Genomic DNA, 21,425 nt, shown 5'->3' on the forward strand with positions numbered 1-21,425 from the left:
TTTGAGGAATAATGTAACCTGGTGACTTTCATTCTGGAGAGTGAAAAAGTATCCCCCTAATCCTTCCCTAGACAATCGTGCTTGCTATGGGATTGTTACTATTTAGGTTTACTTCAATATTTCTTTTCTAAGTGAAGAGATCTAATAGAGAAAAACTCACTCTTATCAGATGAGATTAACTATATAAGTAGGATCAAAAACAGATTCATAAACCTGAATTCCCAAAATAATTGGCCTTTCAGACGCAGTATAGTTCTGGTTTGTGGTGGAATTGATCAGTCTTCTTAAGTTTTTTAGATTGGGAATGAATTAAGATCTCTTTTAATAAACCCTTATCAACCTGTATTCCTCAGACCAGCCCCCGAGTAGCTGATCACTTCCCTTCCTTTAATTTCACAAAATTGGTCAAAGGAATAAAGAAGTTGTTAAGGTAATTACAGGAAAAAAGAGTGGCATGCTAGGAAGATTTGAAGGAAAAAGTATAAAGTTTGTGTAGGAAAAGGAAGGGCAGGATAGAGTTTCCAAGAGCCCAGAGACAAGTGAGTTGTTACTTGGGGCTAAACCCATTGGCTTAGAAAGCATTTGGCCTAGAAATGTTGGATAGGGTAGTGATGACAACAGAGTGCAAAAGATTAAATTTGAGATGTTTCAAGGCCAAATTCAAAAACCTTCAACACTAAGCATATAAATTCCTTTCTTTTTAACTCTTAATTGTCCCTGTGGGCAACTTAGTCCGGTAGTCTTGCATTTCCACTTCTGTCTCTCCGTTCTCTCTTCATTTCTGACCCTTTCTCTCCCCTTACCCGGACCCCTTTCCCATGTTGTTCTTCCGTGATTACGGCATTTTAGAAAACTCTGGTAAGCTGTATACTCAGAGACAGCCATTAAAGTCTCTAATGTACAGAGAGCTTCCTTTGCAGTGGGCCAAAGTTTCAATTTGCTGGGCTTCCTTGTGGTGCGGCAGGAATGACATGTCATTAAAGTGGAACATAAAGGGCCTGAAGGTGCTCTGACTGATGTGTCTGTCAGGGCTTTGTTACTTAAGAGATCCCGAAGTCGAAAAGTCCCCATTCTCATATTTAGCAAACTGTTTGGAGAAATCAGCCATTGAAACTGCTGCTTACTCTGACTGAAGCAGTGGATTCCAGAAGGCTTGGTGGGTTTCACCCCTGAGCATGTCCCCAAAGAGCCTCCCTTTACTCCTAGAAGCTGGCAGGCTTTCTTTTCCTCCTGCAAGTGGCAACCCGAATACTGAGTTGAAAGTGAATCTTTGCCCTTGGCACTTCTCCAGCATTCCTCGCTGAGCGAATAGGGATTTGGAATGTCAGAAAATAGAAGAGGGGAGGGGAAAAGATGTGTGTATGACTGTGAGTGTTTATATGTAAAAGCAGCTTCAGTCTGGGAGGACTTAGGGAAACTTGACTTCCTCAGATGGCTTCCTTCTCATAAACTCTTGGTTCCTTATTTGTATTTTTTTGTTTTTTGTTTTTTTTAAGTTGTTTAACCTGAATTTATCACGGCGGTTCTAAACCCCTTCCAGCCCAGTGAAGTCAAGCTAAGGAAAGACAGCATGATTTCCAGAGGATTTCTCTTTCTTCCCTCTGGATAAAGTGACGGTAGTTCGTCCCAGGCTCGTCTCCGGCAGGATCCAAGGTCGTCTTTCCTCTGGGATTTAATCCGGTGTCTTCGGGAAATTAGACTCAGGTTTTATCGGGGAGCAAGTCTCACTAAGAAGTATCCTTTTGGGAGAATCAAGGACTCGATCTAGGCATAGAAGGTGTGGCTCTGTACAACACCCTCCATCGTGAGCTACCAGTCCCGAGCACTTGTGGTTGAAGCTGGACTGAAAATATTGATGGAACACGCCTCTCAGACTCTGTTTAACTGTGGACGAGCTCAGAGCGCAAGACTATAATTTACAGGGTGGCTTTTATCCTTTATTTAGTTCTATCCAAAGTCTTCTCACATCAAGTCAAAAGGAGAGCTTCTGTGAGGGTAACCTGCAGGGGCAGTTCCCCAGCTTTGCGTGAAGAATCCAGTGGTTGAGTGTCTGTCTACATCCTGAGGAACCATGTCCTCTTTATATACCCGAAGTAAAGAATTCACTCGGAATAGGAAATCTCAGTCTGATTCTCCCCCAGCATCTCCCTCCCCGACTGCCAAGACACTCCGAGTAAGCAGCATTTTATTTACATATGTTCGTAGCTGTGTCAAAGGTGGAGAATGTATATGTAACTTGGGGGAGTTAGGTTTAGAGCAAAGGCATTACAGAGCATGTGGGAATCAATAGAGGGAAAAAGAAAATTTGCAAGCAAAGACCCTGTTAGCTTTTCTGCAGGAGGTTATGGTTCATAATACTTACTGTAGTCTTAAGTAAAAGCAGACTTAAGTATGTCAGACTACAATTTCTGTCTTTTAGCTTTTAATTGTCAGTTGTAAGCTGCCTGACAGTAAGATTTTAGAGTCCTTGTCACTATATCTTACAGGCGTTTCTTAATTTCTCTGGCTATTTTTAGTTGCTCCCTTTCCTGTTTGTTTTTTTTTTTTTTTTTTGTGGGTCAATACTGTGTTTCCAAAGAAGAAGCTCCTAAATGGCCATGAAACTATATACATTAAACTTCAGTTACGTGCAAGTTCCTCATGAACGTCTGCGTAGGCGTGTATGTGAGAGAGAGTATGCCCTTGCCTGTTTTATGTGTCCGTTGAGTGATAGAAAAAACAAAATGAGCAAGGAGTTACGGACACTTGGAGTCTTTCTTACTCCTCAGTCACCGTCAGGAAATTTCATGCTTATAAAGTCAAAGAAAGAACTCCTAGCCAATGACAACCAGCTGTGTGGAACTGTGTGTAATGTCCTAGGCAGATCCACTTGAGTTTTTTTCTCGAGTGCATGTTTCTGTGGAAGCGATTTGCATCTGATTTAGTGTCTTCCTCTGTAGGAAACTGACAAAAGCAAGGACTGCTACCAATAGCAAGCGATGAGAAGCCCCGATGGGCATATTAGGTAGTAGGCAAGGTAGCAGTTCCTTCTTAGGGAACAGAGTAGGCTCTACTGTATATACAGAATAACAAATCCGATGGTCACAGCTGCCTTATTTGGGGAGCTGTGGGGGAAGAATCTGTAAGAAACCTGAATTGACTACTGCATTTCTGAGTTATTTTATATTCATTCTCAGTGTTTTTCTCATGGGGTAAATTACCATGGAGTGGCATTTGCTATGTGACATGTTGGTCTGGGACATCACCAATTTAGTTACCAGAATACCAAAAGGATCTTGTTATAAAGCTATTTCATTCATGACTTCCTTTTTGTGAGAGGACTGAGAGGCTCCAGTGTATATGTCACCATTGTTTTGTTCCAGGAGAGTTTCATAGGCTGGTGCCTTTCTTTTCTAAGAAGCCAGAGTGTGGGGCGCCAGGGTGGCTCAGTCGGTTGACTGTCCAACTCTTGGTTTCAGCTCAGGTCATGATCTCAGGGTCGTGGGTTCGAGCCCTGCGTCAGGCTCTGTACTGAGCATGGAGACTGCTTGGGATTCTCCTTCTCCCTGTGCCCCACCCTGTTCACATGCATGCTCTCTCCCTCTCTCTCTTTCAATTAATTTATTTATTATTAATTAAAAATAAAAGGGACTGTAAGCATATAGATTTAAAAAAAAAAAAACAGCCACAGAATATTTCCCCCTTAGCAGCTGTTGGGTGCTTTTTGGTGGCTACCAGTTGAGGTCCACGAAATGGAGCACTTTTACTTCAGTAGTGTTTCCCTTTGTTCCCATCCCTCTTATCAAACTCAGCAGTACCTTCGGTGTAAAGAGCCCATTGTTAACATTTGTTCACTACTGTAACCACAGTTCCCGGAGCAATGTGTGATACCTCATGAGCATTCAGCAAAATCTGGTTAGTGACACACATGCCTTTTCCCTTTCTGTTTGAACCCATTTCTTTACAGTTAAGTACTACTTTCTTCTTGTCTCAGTCCTAACAGCTGTCATCCACCCTTTCTACCCTCATTCCATCATCCCCCCATCCGTGACTTTTAGACAGAGGTCACAGTGAAAGAGAATTTGAAAATTTGGATTACAGGAAACCAGCACATGAATGGCCTTAATAAGAGACTGCTTCCCAATTTTAGTGGTCAGTGGCTGTGGCTTCCCATAATAGCATCCGCTTACTGTAACCAACTTCCAGGTCCACATAGCCTTAGGCTCTACTATAGAGAGTGTTGATTTTTGTATATCATTCATGTTCTATGATGTCGCTTGTGTCTTTACTGTCTGAGAGAGTGAAAGGTATACAAGACGAATTTGGAGGCTGTTGACGCTCTGAATAGGTTATAAAACTAAGATTTATCTCCTAAGATTCCCCTGTAGCCTAGTTTCCTCTCGTGCCTTAACAAATTAGGTGCTGCTTACAAACTGGTTTTGAATGCTGTGACCATCCCTCTTCTTTCTCTGTATGTGGTGCTCTTTAACAACTAATGTTGTGGTGGAGATGTTGCGCTCATAGCCTTCTGATGCCCGGTTATTTAACTGGCTGCTGCTTCACTTTCATTACCTCATTTAATTTCCAGCCACCCTGAAAGGTGGGTGTTGCTGTCACCATTTTACATAGGAGGAAACTGAGATACATGGAAGAGAAGTGGCTTACCCACATCACACAGCTAGTAAGCAGCAGAGCCTGGCCTCTCTGGCTCCAAAACCCATATTTATCCACAACACTGGTTTCATACCAAATACGTTGGAAGGTCAAGGACGTTCTAGGGTCAAAGATGACAGTTAAAAGCTTGGATAGCTGGGGAATCCAAAATTCAGACATAATGAGCACCCAGGAAACTGAAATTGCAAGAAGGAGGAAGGCAGTGTCTCCAGACCAATGGAGGGAATTGACATACTGAATCTACCATGCCTGATTCTCGAATCCTAGTCATAGTATGGGAGACCATGGATCCCACAGAGCTATACCTCTCTCAGAGGCAGAAATACTTGAGTGAAGATGCTGGGACATGTCTGTGTGCATCTCTGAGTTAAGATCAGAACACCTCTTGCTCTCTTCATGCAAACTTGTGCACATTCAGTTTTCTGCTAGAAATTGCACAGAGAGGTATAGCCTCTGAAGCCAACATTCTTCAAAACAAATGTTGACATTTTGAGCCAGTGTATAAATATTTATGATTTTTTTTCTTACTGTTGTTAAAGAGGCTAAATATTAAATGCTTCCATATAAGGAAAATGCTCTCAAAGGGAATTTTTAAATAAAGGCTGTTCACCTGGGGAGCTTATTTTGGACACCTTGCTCTTAGCCAGATGTTCAAGAAGCCATATGGACAAACTGTAAACTGTTACTCAAACAGGTATGATTTTTAACTTGGGAAAACAAACAGCAGGATGATTTCTCAGTACTAGAAAACTGAAACTATCTTATCATGCCTTTACTTTTTAACTCTCAACAGCTTCTGATACTTTTAACATTACGTAATTCAGTGTTTCTGTACTCGGTAAACTAGGACCCTTTTTAGTAATATAAAAATGTAATGTTGGCCTAGAGATTGTACTAGTATCCTCCCTAATGAAAAATCACTTATATATGGAAGACCGCATATGTCTTACTAGCTAAGATTTTACTTTCTCTAGTTTGTATTTCAAAAATAATATTTTTCATTCTCTGAACACAAAATTACACTGTTAAACATGGTTTTTAAAAATACACTCCTCTCTTTCCATAAGGAAAATATCTATCATCCATTCTTTTAGTATCCTCATCCCCCCATTTGGCTATTCTGGAGCACCTGGGTGGCTCAGTCGATTAAATATCTGCCTTCGGCTCGGGTCATGATCCCGGGGTCCTGGGATCGAGCTCCACGTCAGGCTCCCTGCTTGGCGGGGAGTCTGCTTCTCCCTTTCCCTCTGCCACTCCCCCTGCTTGTGTGCGCTCCCTCTCTCTCTCTCTCTCTCTCACTCATTCTCTCTCTAGCAAATAAATAAATAAAATCTTTTTTTAAAAATAAAATGATTATTCTTAGTGGTATGCTCCTAATATTGCTTTTTTGGTCTCTGTTGATCCTGAATAGTGAAATAATTTTTTTAAACAAGTCTTTTGGCTTTCACACTAGGTTCATACTAGTTCAACATCTCTTTGGTCTCTAAAATTTGTGGAGCTCCCTGAGTAACAGATCTGCTCATCTTTGATTTTTTTACACAGGGAAAGCAGAACAACTTCCAGACTTAGATTACTTTTTTTTTTTTTTTTAGGATTTTATTTATTAGAGAGAACACAGGTACACGCACGAGCGGGGGAGGAGGAGCAGAGGGAGAGGGAGAAGCAGACTCCCTGCGAGCGCAGAGCCTCCCACAGGGCTCCAAGTAGGCCTCCACAAGGGGCTCAATCCCAGGACCCTGGGATCATGACCTGAGCCAAAGTCAGACACTTAACCGACTAAGCCACCCAGGTGCCCCAATTCACTCAAATTTCTAATGGGAAACACACCAGGTATTTATGTATAAGAATTTGAAGGCTTAGCCTCTGTTCTCACTTTCTGAAGCAACTACATGAGGTGCTGGGTTCACACAATTAGTAGAAGATTTTCCTTTTGGTGTCATTTTCCAATGTTGAAAGAAAATAATGATTCTGAATTACAAATACATTAGACACCTCTAGCTCTTGCTTTTTACTCACCATTTATATTATCGGGTCTCAAGTATATAAATTCTATTTACTTAGAAATTAGTCAGTTTAGATGGTTTAGCAGTTCTAAATCATCTTGAAAACAAGTGCCAGGTAATCGTTGGTCAGTGCTCTCAAATTATTATTTGCTAATTTAACAAAATATTTTTCAATACAGGTATATCCAAAGATGATAAAATACTAAAGAATGTCCACATTGTAGGGCTTAGTTGATATTTATTATATTGAATAGTCTTGAAGTAAGTAGGTCATCAGCTGAACTCTGGGAATCTTTTAATTAGACAGATTTTCATTGAATTGGTTGGTATTTACGATAATAGGATTGGACCTGCATCTACAAAACAAGATCAGTAGCGTTTTCCTATTTAATCTGGATTGCTGCTCCTTCAGGATTTATATCTTCGCTGAAAATACAGAGATTTTTCCTAACTTTTTTCACCCCAGCCATTAATATAAGTAAAGGGAACAATTATCCGACTTGTTTTGTTTTATAACCAGCTTTACAAACTAATCAGAGAACATTTGATAAACAAGTGAGTGATAAAGGATTGCTGCTTTCACAAGACCTTGTCTATGTGGCCCCTCAGGCTAACAGGCTCCTCTCTGCCTCTTAGGCTTCCAGACTGTCAGTATTGATAGTCATTCTTTGCGTGTCCTTTCAGCTCTCCTGTGGCAAACACCAACAGTTCTTTAGTGTATTATCTTATCTTTTCTACCTCTCATACTGCATCTGGGCACTACCAATCTGGAATTCATTTTTCTCTTGGCTTTATAATCCATTATCACAGAATGAGAAACATTTGTCTGGCTGAATAAGGGTAATTAAGAGTGCAATCTGTTAACCATTTTTTTTTCTAACAAAAACCACTAGTGTATCTGTTTTCTTTTCTTTTTTTTTTATTCCACTCAAGGAAAGTCAAAAGCAGTAATTCTACAACCCAAGGAATCTCCTAAGCAAGAGTAGTGAACCTGTAGAAACAAAAGCAGTTTCCCCATTTGGAATCGTAGATAGAGAGTGGACTAGTTAACCCGTGTTCTACATAAAGCTGGATGAGATGGCGTCTGAAGTCATGGTTTTTTGACCAGAGAGGCGGGCAGTTTTGAAGGTATCCGTTCCTTTCATGGAGTTTCAGGTGACAACACAGAGATGCAAGCCCTGTCCTGCCCTTGGCCTTCCAGTTCTCTGGTTCCATGATAAATGTTTATCAAGGCCACCTATTCTGTTTTGAATCTTCCCACCATTAACATTCCATGAGCATCTGCTATGCAATAGGCCCTGTGCTGGACACTGGAATTCAGAAATGACAGATACAGTCCCTGCCTTCAAGGAATTGACAGTCTAACTGAGGAGATAAAAAAGAAAATCAAATATAGGGTGTTTTTTGTTTTAGGAGATCAGTCAAGTGTAAATGGATTAGCCGGATATTTCAAGAACAGTAGAAGATAGGTAGTCAACGAAGGAAGAAATTACATTACAAAAGTGGGAAGAAAATATATGAGAAAGTATAGGATTCTTTTGAGAGCTGCAGATCAGTGTGGCTAGAACAAAAGATATATTCAGGGGAACGATAGGAAATGAAACAGGAGACAGAGCAGGAGCCAGGTCATATGGGGCTTAGTATGTCATTCTAAGGATTTGGGGAGTTATCTTGTAGATAAAGAATTGAAAAGTTGAAGTAAAATTGCTGTGATCAGAATTGCTTATTTGAGAGGTATTTCTGGCATGTATGACAAGACTTGGGAATTAATAGAATGGGGGTAAGGATGAACCTGTAATAAATAAAATCTTTTTTTAAAAATAAAATGATTATTCTTAGTGGTATGCTCCTAATATTGCTTTTTTGGTCTCTGTTGATCCTGAATAGTGAAATAATTTTTTTAAACAAGTCTTTTGGCTTTCACACTAGGTTCATACTAGTTCAACATCTCTTTGGTCTCTAAAATTTGTGGAGCTCCCTGAGTAACAGATCTGCTCATCTTTGATTTTTTTACACAGGGAAAGCAGAACAACTTCCAGACTTACTTAGATTACTTTTTTTTTTTTTTTTAGGATTTTATTTATTAGAGAGAACACAGGTACACGCACGAGCGGGGGAGGAGGAGCAGAGGGAGAGGGAGAAGCAGACTCCCTGCGAGCGCAGAGCCTCCCACAGGGCTCCAAGTAGGCCTCCACAAGGGGCTCAATCCCAGGACCCTGGGATCATGACCTGAGCCAAAGTCAGACACTTAACCGACTAAGCCACCCAGGTGCCCCAATTCACTCAAATTTCTAATGGGAAACACACCAGGTATTTATGTATAAGAATTTGAAGGCTTAGCCTCTGTTCTCACTTTCTGAAGCAACTACATGAGGTGCTGGGTTCACACAATTAGTAGAAGATTTTCCTTTTGGTGTCATTTTCCAATGTTGAAAGAAAATAATGATTCTGAATTACAAATACATTAGACACCTCTAGCTCTTGCTTTTTACTCACCATTTATATTATCGGGTCTCAAGTATATAAATTCTATTTACTTAGAAATTAGTCAGTTTAGATGGTTTAGCAGTTCTAAATCATCTTGAAAACAAGTGCCAGGTAATCGTTGGTCAGTGCTCTCAAATTATTATTTGCTAATTTAACAAAATATTTTTCAATACAGGTATATCCAAAGATGATAAAATACTAAAGAATGTCCACATTGTAGGGCTTAGTTGATATTTATTATATTGAATAGTCTTGAAGTAAGTAGGTCATCAGCTGAACTCTGGGAATCTTTTAATTAGACAGATTTTCATTGAATTGGTTGGTATTTACGATAATAGGATTGGACCTGCATCTACAAAACAAGATCAGTAGCGTTTTCCTATTTAATCTGGATTGCTGCTCCTTCAGGATTTATATCTTCGCTGAAAATACAGAGATTTTTCCTAACTTTTTTCACCCCAGCCATTAATATAAGTAAAGGGAACAATTATCCGACTTGTTTTGTTTTATAACCAGCTTTACAAACTAATCAGAGAACATTTGATAAACAAGTGAGTGATAAAGGATTGCTGCTTTCACAAGACCTTGTCTATGTGGCCCCTCAGGCTAACAGGCTCCTCTCTGCCTCTTAGGCTTCCAGACTGTCAGTATTGATAGTCATTCTTTGCGTGTCCTTTCAGCTCTCCTGTGGCAAACACCAACAGTTCTTTAGTGTATTATCTTATCTTTTCTACCTCTCATACTGCATCTGGGCACTACCAATCTGGAATTCATTTTTCTCTTGGCTTTATAATCCATTATCACAGAATGAGAAACATTTGTCTGGCTGAATAAGGGTAATTAAGAGTGCAATCTGTTAACCATTTTTTTTTCTAACAAAAACCACTAGTGTATCTGTTTTCTTTTCTTTTTTTTTTATTCCACTCAAGGAAAGTCAAAAGCAGTAATTCTACAACCCAAGGAATCTCCTAAGCAAGAGTAGTGAACCTGTAGAAACAAAAGCAGTTTCCCCATTTGGAATCGTAGATAGAGAGTGGACTAGTTAACCCGTGTTCTACATAAAGCTGGATGAGATGGCGTCTGAAGTCATGGTTTTTTGACCAGAGAGGCGGGCAGTTTTGAAGGTATCCGTTCCTTTCATGGAGTTTCAGGTGACAACACAGAGATGCAAGCCCTGTCCTGCCCTTGGCCTTCCAGTTCTCTGGTTCCATGATAAATGTTTATCAAGGCCACCTATTCTGTTTTGAATCTTCCCACCATTAACATTCCATGAGCATCTGCTATGCAATAGGCCCTGTGCTGGACACTGGAATTCAGAAATGACAGATACAGTCCCTGCCTTCAAGGAATTGACAGTCTAACTGAGGAGATAAAAAAGAAAATCAAATATAGGGTGTTTTTTGTTTTAGGAGATCAGTCAAGTGTAAATGGATTAGCCGGATATTTCAAGAACAGTAGAAGATAGGTAGTCAACGAAGGAAGAAATTACATTACAAAAGTGGGAAGAAAATATATGAGAAAGTATAGGATTCTTTTGAGAGCTGCAGATCAGTGTGGCTAGAACAAAAGATATATTCAGGGGAACGATAGGAAATGAAACAGGAGACAGAGCAGGAGCCAGGTCATATGGGGCTTAGTATGTCATTCTAAGGATTTGGGGAGTTATCTTGTAGATAAAGAATTGAAAAGTTGAAGTAAAATTGCTGTGATCAGAATTGCTTATTTGAGAGGTATTTCTGGCATGTATGACAAGACTTGGGAATTAATAGAATGGGGGTAAGGATGAACCTGTGAGAGGGCAGAGTCAAGATGAATCCCAGGTCTCTGGTCTCGGTGACTCAGTAGAAGATGGCATGACGAAACTTAGTTGGCATATGTTGGGGGGGAAAGGGGCCTGAAGTGGGGGAAATTATTTCACTTTGGGATATGCTGAGTTAGAGGTTTGGAACATTCCAGGTAGTGATATCCAGGAAGAATTTGGTCTAAAGCTCAAGAGAAAATTATGGGCTGAAAACATTGATGTTTATGATTAACATGGAAGTGGTGAGCTTGTCTGAAGAGTAGATGTAGCATAAGGAAAGAGCTGAAAATAAAACCTTGGGGTGGGGCAGGTAGTAACAACACGTGGCTTCTTCCCGTCGTTTTCCTATCCAGCTACTGTGCAGGAAAGCAGGTCTTATGTATTGTTTGTGTGTTTGGAGGCATTGTAGTCAACCATGTTACAGTGATAAGCTTTAGTTCCCAAAGAATCCAGAAATTTAGGAGGTCAGTTTAGGGTCAGTTAAGAGTTTAGGGTTCTAGTTTTATTTTCTGTACATAATCAGCTATGCCACCTGGGGTTGTTTTTCAAATTTGAAAAAGTTCCCAACTTATTCAGCATTGTTTTTTACTTCTCTTTCTCAATCATAATATTTGTGTGAATGGACAACTAATTATCGTCAGAAGACCCAAGGGAAGCAACTAGAGTTGGCTTTCTTCCGCCTTTTATTCTTTTTCAGCCCCTTTTGTTTCTGTTCTTAACCTGTTTATTGTGCAGTGAGTGGCAGTTATCCACAACTGGAGTATTAGTTCTCATCACAGCCCGTCTTTGGTTACACAATGCAGGGAGCTCTACCAATGTGATGCTTCGATAAAGGCACTAAAAGTATCTCTGGACTTTAACCTTTATGGTTCATTATGAAAGCAACATTTTCATATAGGAGTTTTTACACCTTTGTGTTTATTAACTTCATATGTTTGCTTATCTGGGAGAGAGTATAACTATCCAGACAGTAAAATAATGACCTGAAATGTCTGTAGGTTAGAAAGGGTAAGTAGGAATTAGCCTGGATTATCAAAATCTACAAATAATCAAAACCCTTTCCTTGAGTGCCAAGGAATTTGTCTGAGCTGATTACTCTTGCAGCCAGCAAGCGTTGGCAGAGCCAAAGGACCAAAGAGGAATGGGCGAGAGAATAGAAAAACAGAGAAAACTGTAGTAATATCGTAGCTAACATTTATAGAACATTCGCTGTATGCCAGGTGCAGTTCCAAGCACTTATATTTATTGTCTCATTTAGTGTTTTTGATAACATTGTACACTGGGTACCATTTCCCCTACTTTACTGATGAGGACGGTGAGACAGAGAGAAGTTAAATAATTAGCTAAGACCACCTGACAAGTAAATGCTGGAGCACTTAACGAGTGAGCCTTGTAGCCAATCCAGTGAGTCTGCTATGTCTCAGTAGACAACTCCCGAATTACTGCTAATATCCCTGACTACTGAATCTATTTCGAAAAGAGAGACTGTGATAATTAAACCTTATATAAAGGAGGAAAATCTTTACAGAATAATTTAGGAAGAAACAAATCTAAATTAGTAAAAAGTCAGAATTTTGCATCATCTCAAATAGATAGTTTTATTATTTGTAAGTATCTATGGTAAAACTGTTGCTAAGGAGCAACGATCTGCTATACCCTTAAAGGTAGTAATCTAGAATTTTTAGTGAGTGTATTAATCGTATGTAAGTAGTTACTCTAAAGCCATTTATAAGTGCTCAAAAATAGATCCTTTAAGCAAGGTCATTTCTCTTATTTTGTTTATGCTATTATAATTTCCTTTATAAAGTAATTTTTAAACAGATGGTACAAGGGGCACCTGGCTGGCTCAGTTGGTTAAGCATCCGACTCTTGATTTTGGCTCAGGTCATGATCTCAGGGTTGTAATACTGAGCCCGCATTGGGCTCTGTGCTGGGTGTAGAGCCTGCCTAAGATTCTCTCCCTCTCCCTCTGCCCCTCCCCACCTCTATACATACATACATACATACATACATACATAAGTAAGTAAGTAAGTAAGTAAGTAAAAGATGGTACAAAGGTATGCTTGAATTCAGGACTTGTTAAATTATAACAAGTCCTGAATTCGAACCTGAATTACTGAAGATTTTCTTATCTGAGGGACCCTTATCCTGCCAAAAATCAAACAGACTGCAAATACTTCCCCTCTCCCAAATTTCTTCATTGTAAAATACCTGTTTTGTTTAGGGAGCAAAATTTAGCCCCCTAAATACAAAGAATCTTATGCATCTAAGACGTAAGTTCTATATGGGGGGTATAAAAGGTTTGTAGTGGAAGAATCAAATTCAGTGGAATCAAATTTAGTGGAAGAATGGAAAAAAAAAAAAAGCTTCTGTTATCTTTTAGAGCTTCCAGTAGCACTTTGGAACAACTGTGACCCTAACAAGGTCCCAACTAGTGCCAGACTTCTTACAAGTCACTCATGATAGTGTGTTTCTTCATGACCACCTAGTTTCAAACTCCAGACTGATGAACCCGTTAGGCCTGTTCTTTCCATGAAGCCTTGCTGAAAATCTGTAGTTAGTATTGGTCTCTCTCTTTTCTGGCTACTTTTTTATTTGCTGTATGTAGCAGAAAGTCTAGTGTTAGATCACTTTCTTGCATCACTCTCATTGTTTTATGGATATGCTTATGTTTCCTCCCCAAAGAAGAGCTCTTTGATATCAGAGAACCATGTCTTAGATTCTGCACATATCTATTTTATTCCTCTAAGTATCACTCACAGAGCTGGGCACACAAAGGCACTTAATATAAATACAAGGAATGAATACTGCTGCCTAATTAAATCTGATCCCTGTTCCTATCCCATTTGGCCTCCTGGAAAGGAGTCAAAGGCCACACACTAGAAAACCCTATTTCTGAAATGAAGGCCAACCATAGGTCTTCCTGGGGCAATTCAGATACCTGTTTATTGCAGTTTCCTAGTGCATCTATAGCTCTAAAATATGTGAGTTAATATTTTGGTTTCTGTGGGGACAGAAAGAGAAAAGGCTAAGAGCAGAGGAAGTCCCTGACCTTCTGTGGGACCTACTTAGAAGTAAAAACGTTTTCCTTGTGTTATTTAGGTTCCCAAGTATTTATTTCCTCTTGAAATACGAGGTCTGGAGAGCCTCACTAAGCCCTTTGCAAAGGTTTTGATTCATAGCCTAGTCCAAATTTAAAATAACTGCTGCCTGGGCAGGCTGTTGTACTATGATATTTACCTTGTTTAAAAAAAAAAAAAAAATCCATCTTTTCCCAGGCTTCGGGAATGGAGAGCTTAATGCCTAAAAGAGGTGTTAGTGGTGATTAGTAACAGCATCTATTGAAGAGCCTTTTTCTCCCCCCAAGATTTTATTTATTTATTTATTTATTTATTTATTTATTTATTTATTTAAGAGAGTGGGAGAGAGAGAGCATGAGCCGGGGTGGGGGGAGAAGGCAGAGGGAGAAGCAGACTCCCCGCTGAGCAGGGAGCCCGACACAGGGCTCGGTCTCAGGACCCTGGGATCATGACCTGAGCTGAAGGCAGATGCTTCACCGACTGAGCCATCCAGGCGCCCCTCTATTGAAGAGCCTTCACAGAGGAGTGGGATGAGACCCAGAAGCTGACTTAGGGACTTCTAAATGTATGACTTCTTATATGCAGTACCTAACAGTATCCGGTGGGGGAGGGGGCAGGGTGAAAAGATCAGGCTTCTTTTCTTGTTGTTCACTAAGCCCTGCTCTTTTGAATCCTCTGAGTATACTTCATAGGCTACCATAGTTTCAGATGTCTGGACATAGCAGTGAGGACCTAAAACTCTGAGCTATGGGGAAAGTAAAGATATGTGTTAAATGTGAGAAGTGTGACCCGCATGCTAGAGTCACAAGTTTTAGACCTACTCATTCTCGTTGGTCATTTTCATCATATGTGATATGCAGCATGTGAAAGGCTAGACAGAGAATGTGCCTGCGCCTGCGGATGTATTCATGGATCCGAACGGCTTACAAATTATCTTAAATATAAAATGGCTTGCCTGGGATATTTTAGGGAGGCCGTAGTGTATGCATGTATTTCCTTCTATAATAAGTGTGATTTGTGAGTTCCAAAAACTTGAAAAATTCTTCGGTAGCTAGAAATATCCACAAAGAAAAGGTACAGGCCTGTATAGAAAATAAGAACTGTAAAATTCCAATATTTAGGTAGCATGATATATACATACAACAAAAGATATCTGTTTCTATAATTTAATAAACAGTGATTTATCTTTTAAAATGTAGTGAGATGTCTAGAAAAATGTGAGGTGGCATTACATCATCTCAATTCTACATGCAATATTTAATTGACTGGACAGTGACAATCTGGCAATGATATTTCCCAGAAATATTTATGATATAGGGGCACCTGGGTGGCTCATTTGGTTAAGTGGCTGCTTTCGACTCAGGTCATGATCTCAGGGCCCTGGGCTGTCTGCTCAGTGGGGAGTCTCCTTCTCCCTCTCCTTCCGCTGATGTGCACTCACTCTGAAAACTTAAAAAAAAAGAAATATTTATGGTATAAACTGAATGTTAAGTACTGTATTTCTTGACTTTGTTTTTGTTCCATGGGTATTAAATAATTGGGAAAGACACATCAAGGAGTATAATATGCTAAAGTTATATGTAACTTGATGCCTTTAAAAGCAGATCTTACTTGGAAGCGCACTCTCACGCACGTGCCCCTGCTTGCGTGGACGCACACTTTCCACAGCGCAAGACGTGCTCTCAGCATCATGCTTTTTCTGAATGTGTATCATCACCCAACTGCAGCTGACCAGCCATATCCAATTGATATTTCTTACTTTGAGGAAGTTATAAACTAGACCATGTTCTTTTTAAAAAGGGATCCTTGTGGTAGTTGGAGTTCTAAAATGGCTCCCCAGAGATGTCCTGGCCTAATCCAGAGCCCAGAAATATGATGAGATAGTTCTCCTCTGATTATGTTATGTGGCACAATTCCCCTAAAGATAGGGAGATTTTTCTGGATGGGCCTGATCTAGTCACGACCCCCCCCTTTTCTTTTTTTTTTTTAAGATTTTATTTTTTACTTATTTGACACAGAGAGAGAGACAGCCAGTGAGAGAGGGAACACAATCAGGGGGAATGAGAGAGGAAGAAGCAGGCTCCTAGCAGAGCAGGGAGCCCGATGCGGGTCTCGATCCTGGGACCCTGGGATCATGACCTGAGCCGAAGGCAGACACTTAACAACTGAGCCACCCAGGCGCCCCATAATCACATGACCCCTTAAAAGCAGAAAGCTTTCTTGGCTGATGACAGAGGGGAAGCCAGAGAAATCTGAAGTGTGAAAAGGACTCAGTGTGCTGTTGTTGGCTTGAAGATGGAAGGGGCCATGTGAGAAGGAATGTGGGCACCTCTAGGAGCAGTGAGCGGCCACCAGCTGACAGCCAGCAAGGAAATGGAGATCTAAGACCGACAGCCACAAGACGCTGGGTTCTGCCAACACCCTGAATGATCTTAAAAGCAGATTTTCCCCCCAGAGCCTCCAGATAGGAGCCCAGCCAGCAGACACCTTGATATCTGCCCAGTGAGAGCGTGAGCAGGGAACTCAGTAGAGCTGACTTCTGACCAGCAAAAACTGTGAGATAATAAATGGATATGTTGAGCCACTACATTTTATTATAATTTGTTGATAGCAGCAATAGAAAACTAATGCAATTGAAATTTTTTATGATATTAAATATTAATTTTTTAGGTGTGGAGAAAAAAAACCCAATACAGGCCTCTCATCATCTCTATTCTCTATGGTCACACCTTTGTGTAAATTTTGAAAGTTTTGTTCCACCCCTTGTATTTTTCCAAATTGTGCAGGATCCCTAAGTATATTACCAGACTAATATAGACTCAGAAAGATCCCTTTCAAAGCTAGACCAGTAGCCTCTCCTTTCAAGTTTCTCAAGAATCCCATCTGTTTGCTTTGTAAAGAGTATTCTTCCCTCAAGGTAGAAAGCTAGAAACCTTTGTCTCTCTTAGACATATGTAGGAAACCAGAATGATTCTTAAGCTCAAGAAGTTATAGAATTATATTACTTGTCAATTAGCTCCAATAATGAGTAGATTTGCAGTAGCCCTACAAATCCAAAAGGTCCATGTTGCTTGGAGCCACACTCCCATCGTTGACTTGTTCATCATCAGTCATTAATCTGAGAACACTGAAGGGAAAGGCTGGTTCTCTGTAGGCCATCCCAGAATAGCTCAGATTGTTTCCCCTGGCTCAGCTAGTGCACAAAAACATGATATAAAATGTTCTTTCTGCTTAGTCCCTTTCAGGGAAAATGTAAATAGGAGATTTTTTCCCATCACTGTGGGGTCAGGCCCTAACTCCAAAGGAACATAAGTTAAACCCCTTTCAGTCTTGGCAGTAGACATGTGACTTGGTCTCATTCCTTTCCCTTGGGCCCAGCTTTCCAGAGCCACGATTTTATTTTAAACTTGGTTAAAGGAGTTTGGTTTTAATTACGTGCCTTCCTGAACTCCTGATAACTTTCAAGTTAAAAGCTTTTGTGGGGATTTTTCTAAGCCAGTCTCTGGTGTTTTGAGAGCCCTACACATTTCACAAATCAAAACCGGCCTGGTTCCTGTCCCTTTCCAGGATTGCCATCTGAATTAATGGCAATCTTCACTCTGTTCTTTTATTAGAAACAGGTCCCAACCAATGAGATTATTATGGGAGAATTTCAAGAGGCATGATAGGAGAGGACCTGCTTCTTGGTTTTGGAGCACTTTTTAGAACTATAGCCTATCTAGCTCATCATTCTTTTTATCTCTGTTTTCTGTGTTCATACTGGTTTCTGAATAGCTCTTAGTCTCTTCTGCTCCAGGGTCTCATTCACAATACCTAGTGCTCCCAGTTGGGCCATAAAAACTATGAAAGTAATTCCTTCTGTGAACAGTTTTTATCTAGTTCAGACACACCGAAGTGTCTTACCTTAATGACCGTCATTCGTTTGTCTTCAGTTGAAGGTAGAGGAACAATCTTTAACTAAAACACATAGAGAAGTTCCTTCTACAACTTCCTGACTAGAGCATGTAACATAACACACGTTATGTGTGTGTTAACCTGCAGATAGGGTAGAATACTCATGACTTCTCTAAGATGTATGATGTCATCATGTACAGGTAAGCTCTTCAGACCCTATTGAAAGAGTAGAATAAGAGTAACTTCTGTTTTTAAGAGTGAGAGCCCAGGGGGTGCCTGGGTAGATCAGTTGGTTAAGCGTCTGAGTCCTGATTTTGGCTCAGGTCATGATCTCAGGGTCTTGAGATCAAGCTCCACATCGGGCTCTGTTCAGCATGCAGTCTGCTCGTCCCTCTCCCTCTGCTCCTCCCCTGCTCTCTCTCTCTCTGTCTCTCATTCTCATAAATAAATAAATAAATAAATAAATAAATAAATAAATAAATAAAATCTTTTTAAAAAATAAACAAATAGAGACCCTGCAGAGAAAGATAGGGCTATTGCCAGAACATAGGTAAGAGGAACTCACATTACTAGCTTCCAGAAGATCCTAGATTTGGCTGGGGTCCCTGAGCCGTGTGTTGTAGGGCTTCTCCTTATTTGCTGCCCACTAAGCTGACTTCTTAGAATTGTCTCTTGGAAAACCTTCAGTGTTCATTTCCCCAGCCTATGTTCTGCTTGCCTTCTATGATGTCACTTCCTGGCTTGCTGTTCCCCTGAGACCACTTAGGCAAACTCCCACTCTGTCTTGTCTCCCTCTCTCCACATTCACTCAATACTCTTCCTGCAGGGATGGCAGACAGCTTTTTAGAATGAGACGCAGTGTCAGCGTAACAGTGAACCGTGCTTAGTTTGATCGACAGCAGGATGAAAACGGAAGATTGAAGTTGAGTCTCCATCAGTTCAGCAGCTCTGCTCCTTTTACCCAAGAAACCCAAACTTTTCTCTCCCTAAATCTAACCAGTGTTTTTTTTTTATCAAAAACCAGATTATCTAGAATATCAAGAAGCCAAGCAAAACAATAGTTTCTAGAGGTATTCCACCAGTGAAAAAACGAAGTATGATCTGAAAAATTGTAATCAAAAGCTGGGAAATTGTGCCCTAAGTCCTGTATACGTTTTTGTTGTTGCTATTGTTGTTAGAGAGGGAAAGGGGGGCAGGGTGAAGGGGAGAGGGAGAGAGAGAGAGAGAGAGGATCTTAAGCAGGCTCCACACCCAGTGCAGAGCCCAACACAGGGCTCAACCTCACAACCCTGAGATCAAGAGTCCGCCACTTAACGGACTGAGCCACCCAGGTGCCCCATGTCCTATATACTTTCGGCCCTATAGAAGCCGGCTTGCCTTAAGCCCTGTAGGTGCACTCCTCTTAAGCTAATTGCTATTACAGTGAGAACACCATCGCCTTTAGAAATCCCAGTTGTCTTCCTTCTTTGAAATGGTTCTGTTTGTGTTATGGTAATATGCTACCTCTGCTGTAGCCACATCTTGGTTCGTGAGGTTTATATGCTCTCCTCTAATGCATTAGATTGACCTTCCCAGGACATAGCTAAGGTAACCCTTCAAAGCTATAATTAAAAAGGCAAAACAAAACACCCCAAGAGTCCAGATAGCTCCAAAAGTCAGGTAAAAACGCCTGGGCGGGGGGGTGGGGGGGGGAAGGAATGTTGGAAGTAGTGAGGAAAGATTAAGGATTAACTTGGAAGTCCTGCTTTCTCAGATATCTGGATCTAGGCACATTGTCTCCCCGCATATCTGCTGGATCACTCATCACCTAGACATTTTTTTATTAAATTCACCCCAAAATCAATTGATAACACAAATCTTAACATGCCTTACAAAAATGATAAACAGCAGAGTGTGATACTTGCTTTTAGTTGCTCCTGGCAGGCAGAAATCGGTGTCATTCATCAGCTTCTTACGTGGCTGTCTGCAGGAAACATCTGCAAGTATGCCTGTAGGGACAAGAACTGGTATGGCAGGCACAGGTTAGAGCACCCTTAGCATTACCTTCCTCTGTGCACTGTCATCTGTGGAGAAATCCATTTAGACCTCTTGAAAACCCTGTGGAATCTACCTTTTCATATCCAGGAACCTGACTGCTGCTTCATAGTTCTAACCTATTTTTTGTTTTTAAGTGTTTAAATTTTGTATCAGTGGCAGCCATACAGTCCTATCCCCCCATACTATACTGTCACATGTCTGTCTGAGAACTTTCTTCGGGGTGACGATAGGACATGAATAGCTTCATAGCTGTCGTAAATGAAAAAAGGTTAATTACATGTCATTCTTATAGGAATAAATCAGTGGAAATGATTAGCATGCTTTGATATCTATATAATGGCCAAAACTGATACCTGGTAAAATCCTAATTGTCTTGTCTTAGTGAAAAGAAACACTTTCTTCACTATAGAGGCAACTACCAGAGTCTAAAGGGCTGGCTGAACTCAAAGCTGAAGGTGTTACTAAAATCTAACCCAACAAATGAGATATTTACAAAGAGGAAACTAAAGCATTTTCAAGTGAAGTCCCACATTTTAGGAATAACAAAGTCAATAGATACACATGATTTGTCAGTAAATGAATCAGGTCTCAGTCAGTATACACCATGCAAGGTAGACTCCTACTTCCGTTAGGAGGAAGCAAAAGAAGGCACAAGGCAGAACAGTGTGATTATACGTGCGTCCTCTTCCAAACCTAAGAGGCAGGGTGGCACGTCTGCCTTTGGAGAGACTGTCAAGAATGGTTCTCCCAGATGGGTAATGACGTTTGAAAAAGGCAGCACTGCCTGGAAGCAGCAAGAGAAAGTAAATGGTCTCCTAAATTGTCAGATTGTTGTTTCGTTTGGTTGCCTGTGAGCTCAAAGGTCCTAAGTTAACTTACTACTCTAACTGACATCGGCGGCCAGTATAGTATTTTTATAACCAGAAAGGGAATGGGGGAGGGAGATGGGGCAGGAGAGGAAGCTGACATTTTAAGAATGTACTTCCTCATAACTATCACATTTAATTTTTACCATAAGAGTAGCTGGTAATTTGCACAAGGTCACATAACTAGGAGATGTCAGAGCAACAATTAGAGCTCAGGTCCAGCCAAGGACATCACACTCTTTCCCAGAAACATTAACAGTTCAGTTCAGTGAGTCTTTCCTGAGCACCCATCATGTTCTGGCACTGAGGATGTAACTGGGAAAAGTGCATGGATCACTGGTAAGGAAACCCCCCCCCATAACAACAGCTCTTTTTTAAAATGTATGTATGTATGTCTTTGTATTTCTCTAACCTTCTCTGCTCAGAATTCATGACTTTCAGGAAGCCTTTGTAGTTGGAGCCCACTGGTTAGCACCCTTACCTCCTTAGCACTTATTCACATGTGTTCCTTCCATTGCTCCCGACGAGCTTGCTGATTGTGTTCACGGTGCTCTCCTGACTCACGCAGCTTCTTCTGTGTGTGCTTCCTTGGTGCCTCTTCTAC

General features: G+C 40.6%; 1 protein-coding gene across 2 annotated transcripts in view; it reads left to right on the plus strand.

Annotated features, from left to right (window-relative positions):
• Nucleotides 1-339: 339 nt before the first annotated feature.
• The window catches only part of PPP1R12B (protein phosphatase 1 regulatory subunit 12B), a 47,975-nt gene continuing 26,889 nt past the window's right edge, over nt 340-21,425 (plus strand). The window contains exon 1 of one of the 2 annotated variants that reach the window (XM_008685128.2): nt 340-2,173. In XM_008685128.2, the coding sequence (XP_008683350.1) occupies nt 2,072-2,173 (102 nt within the window). In that variant the 5' untranslated portion in view covers nt 340-2,071. Of the gene's footprint in view, nt 2,174-20,998; nt 21,161-21,425 lie in introns of those variants that run through there. The other variant, XM_040636464.1, reaches the window with a different exon arrangement.

Source organism: Ursus maritimus, unplaced genomic scaffold, assembly GCF_017311325.1.
Source record: "Ursus maritimus isolate PB19 unplaced genomic scaffold, ASM1731132v1 scaffold_2, whole genome shotgun sequence".
Lineage (NCBI taxonomy): Eukaryota > Metazoa > Chordata > Mammalia > Carnivora > Ursidae > Ursus > Ursus maritimus.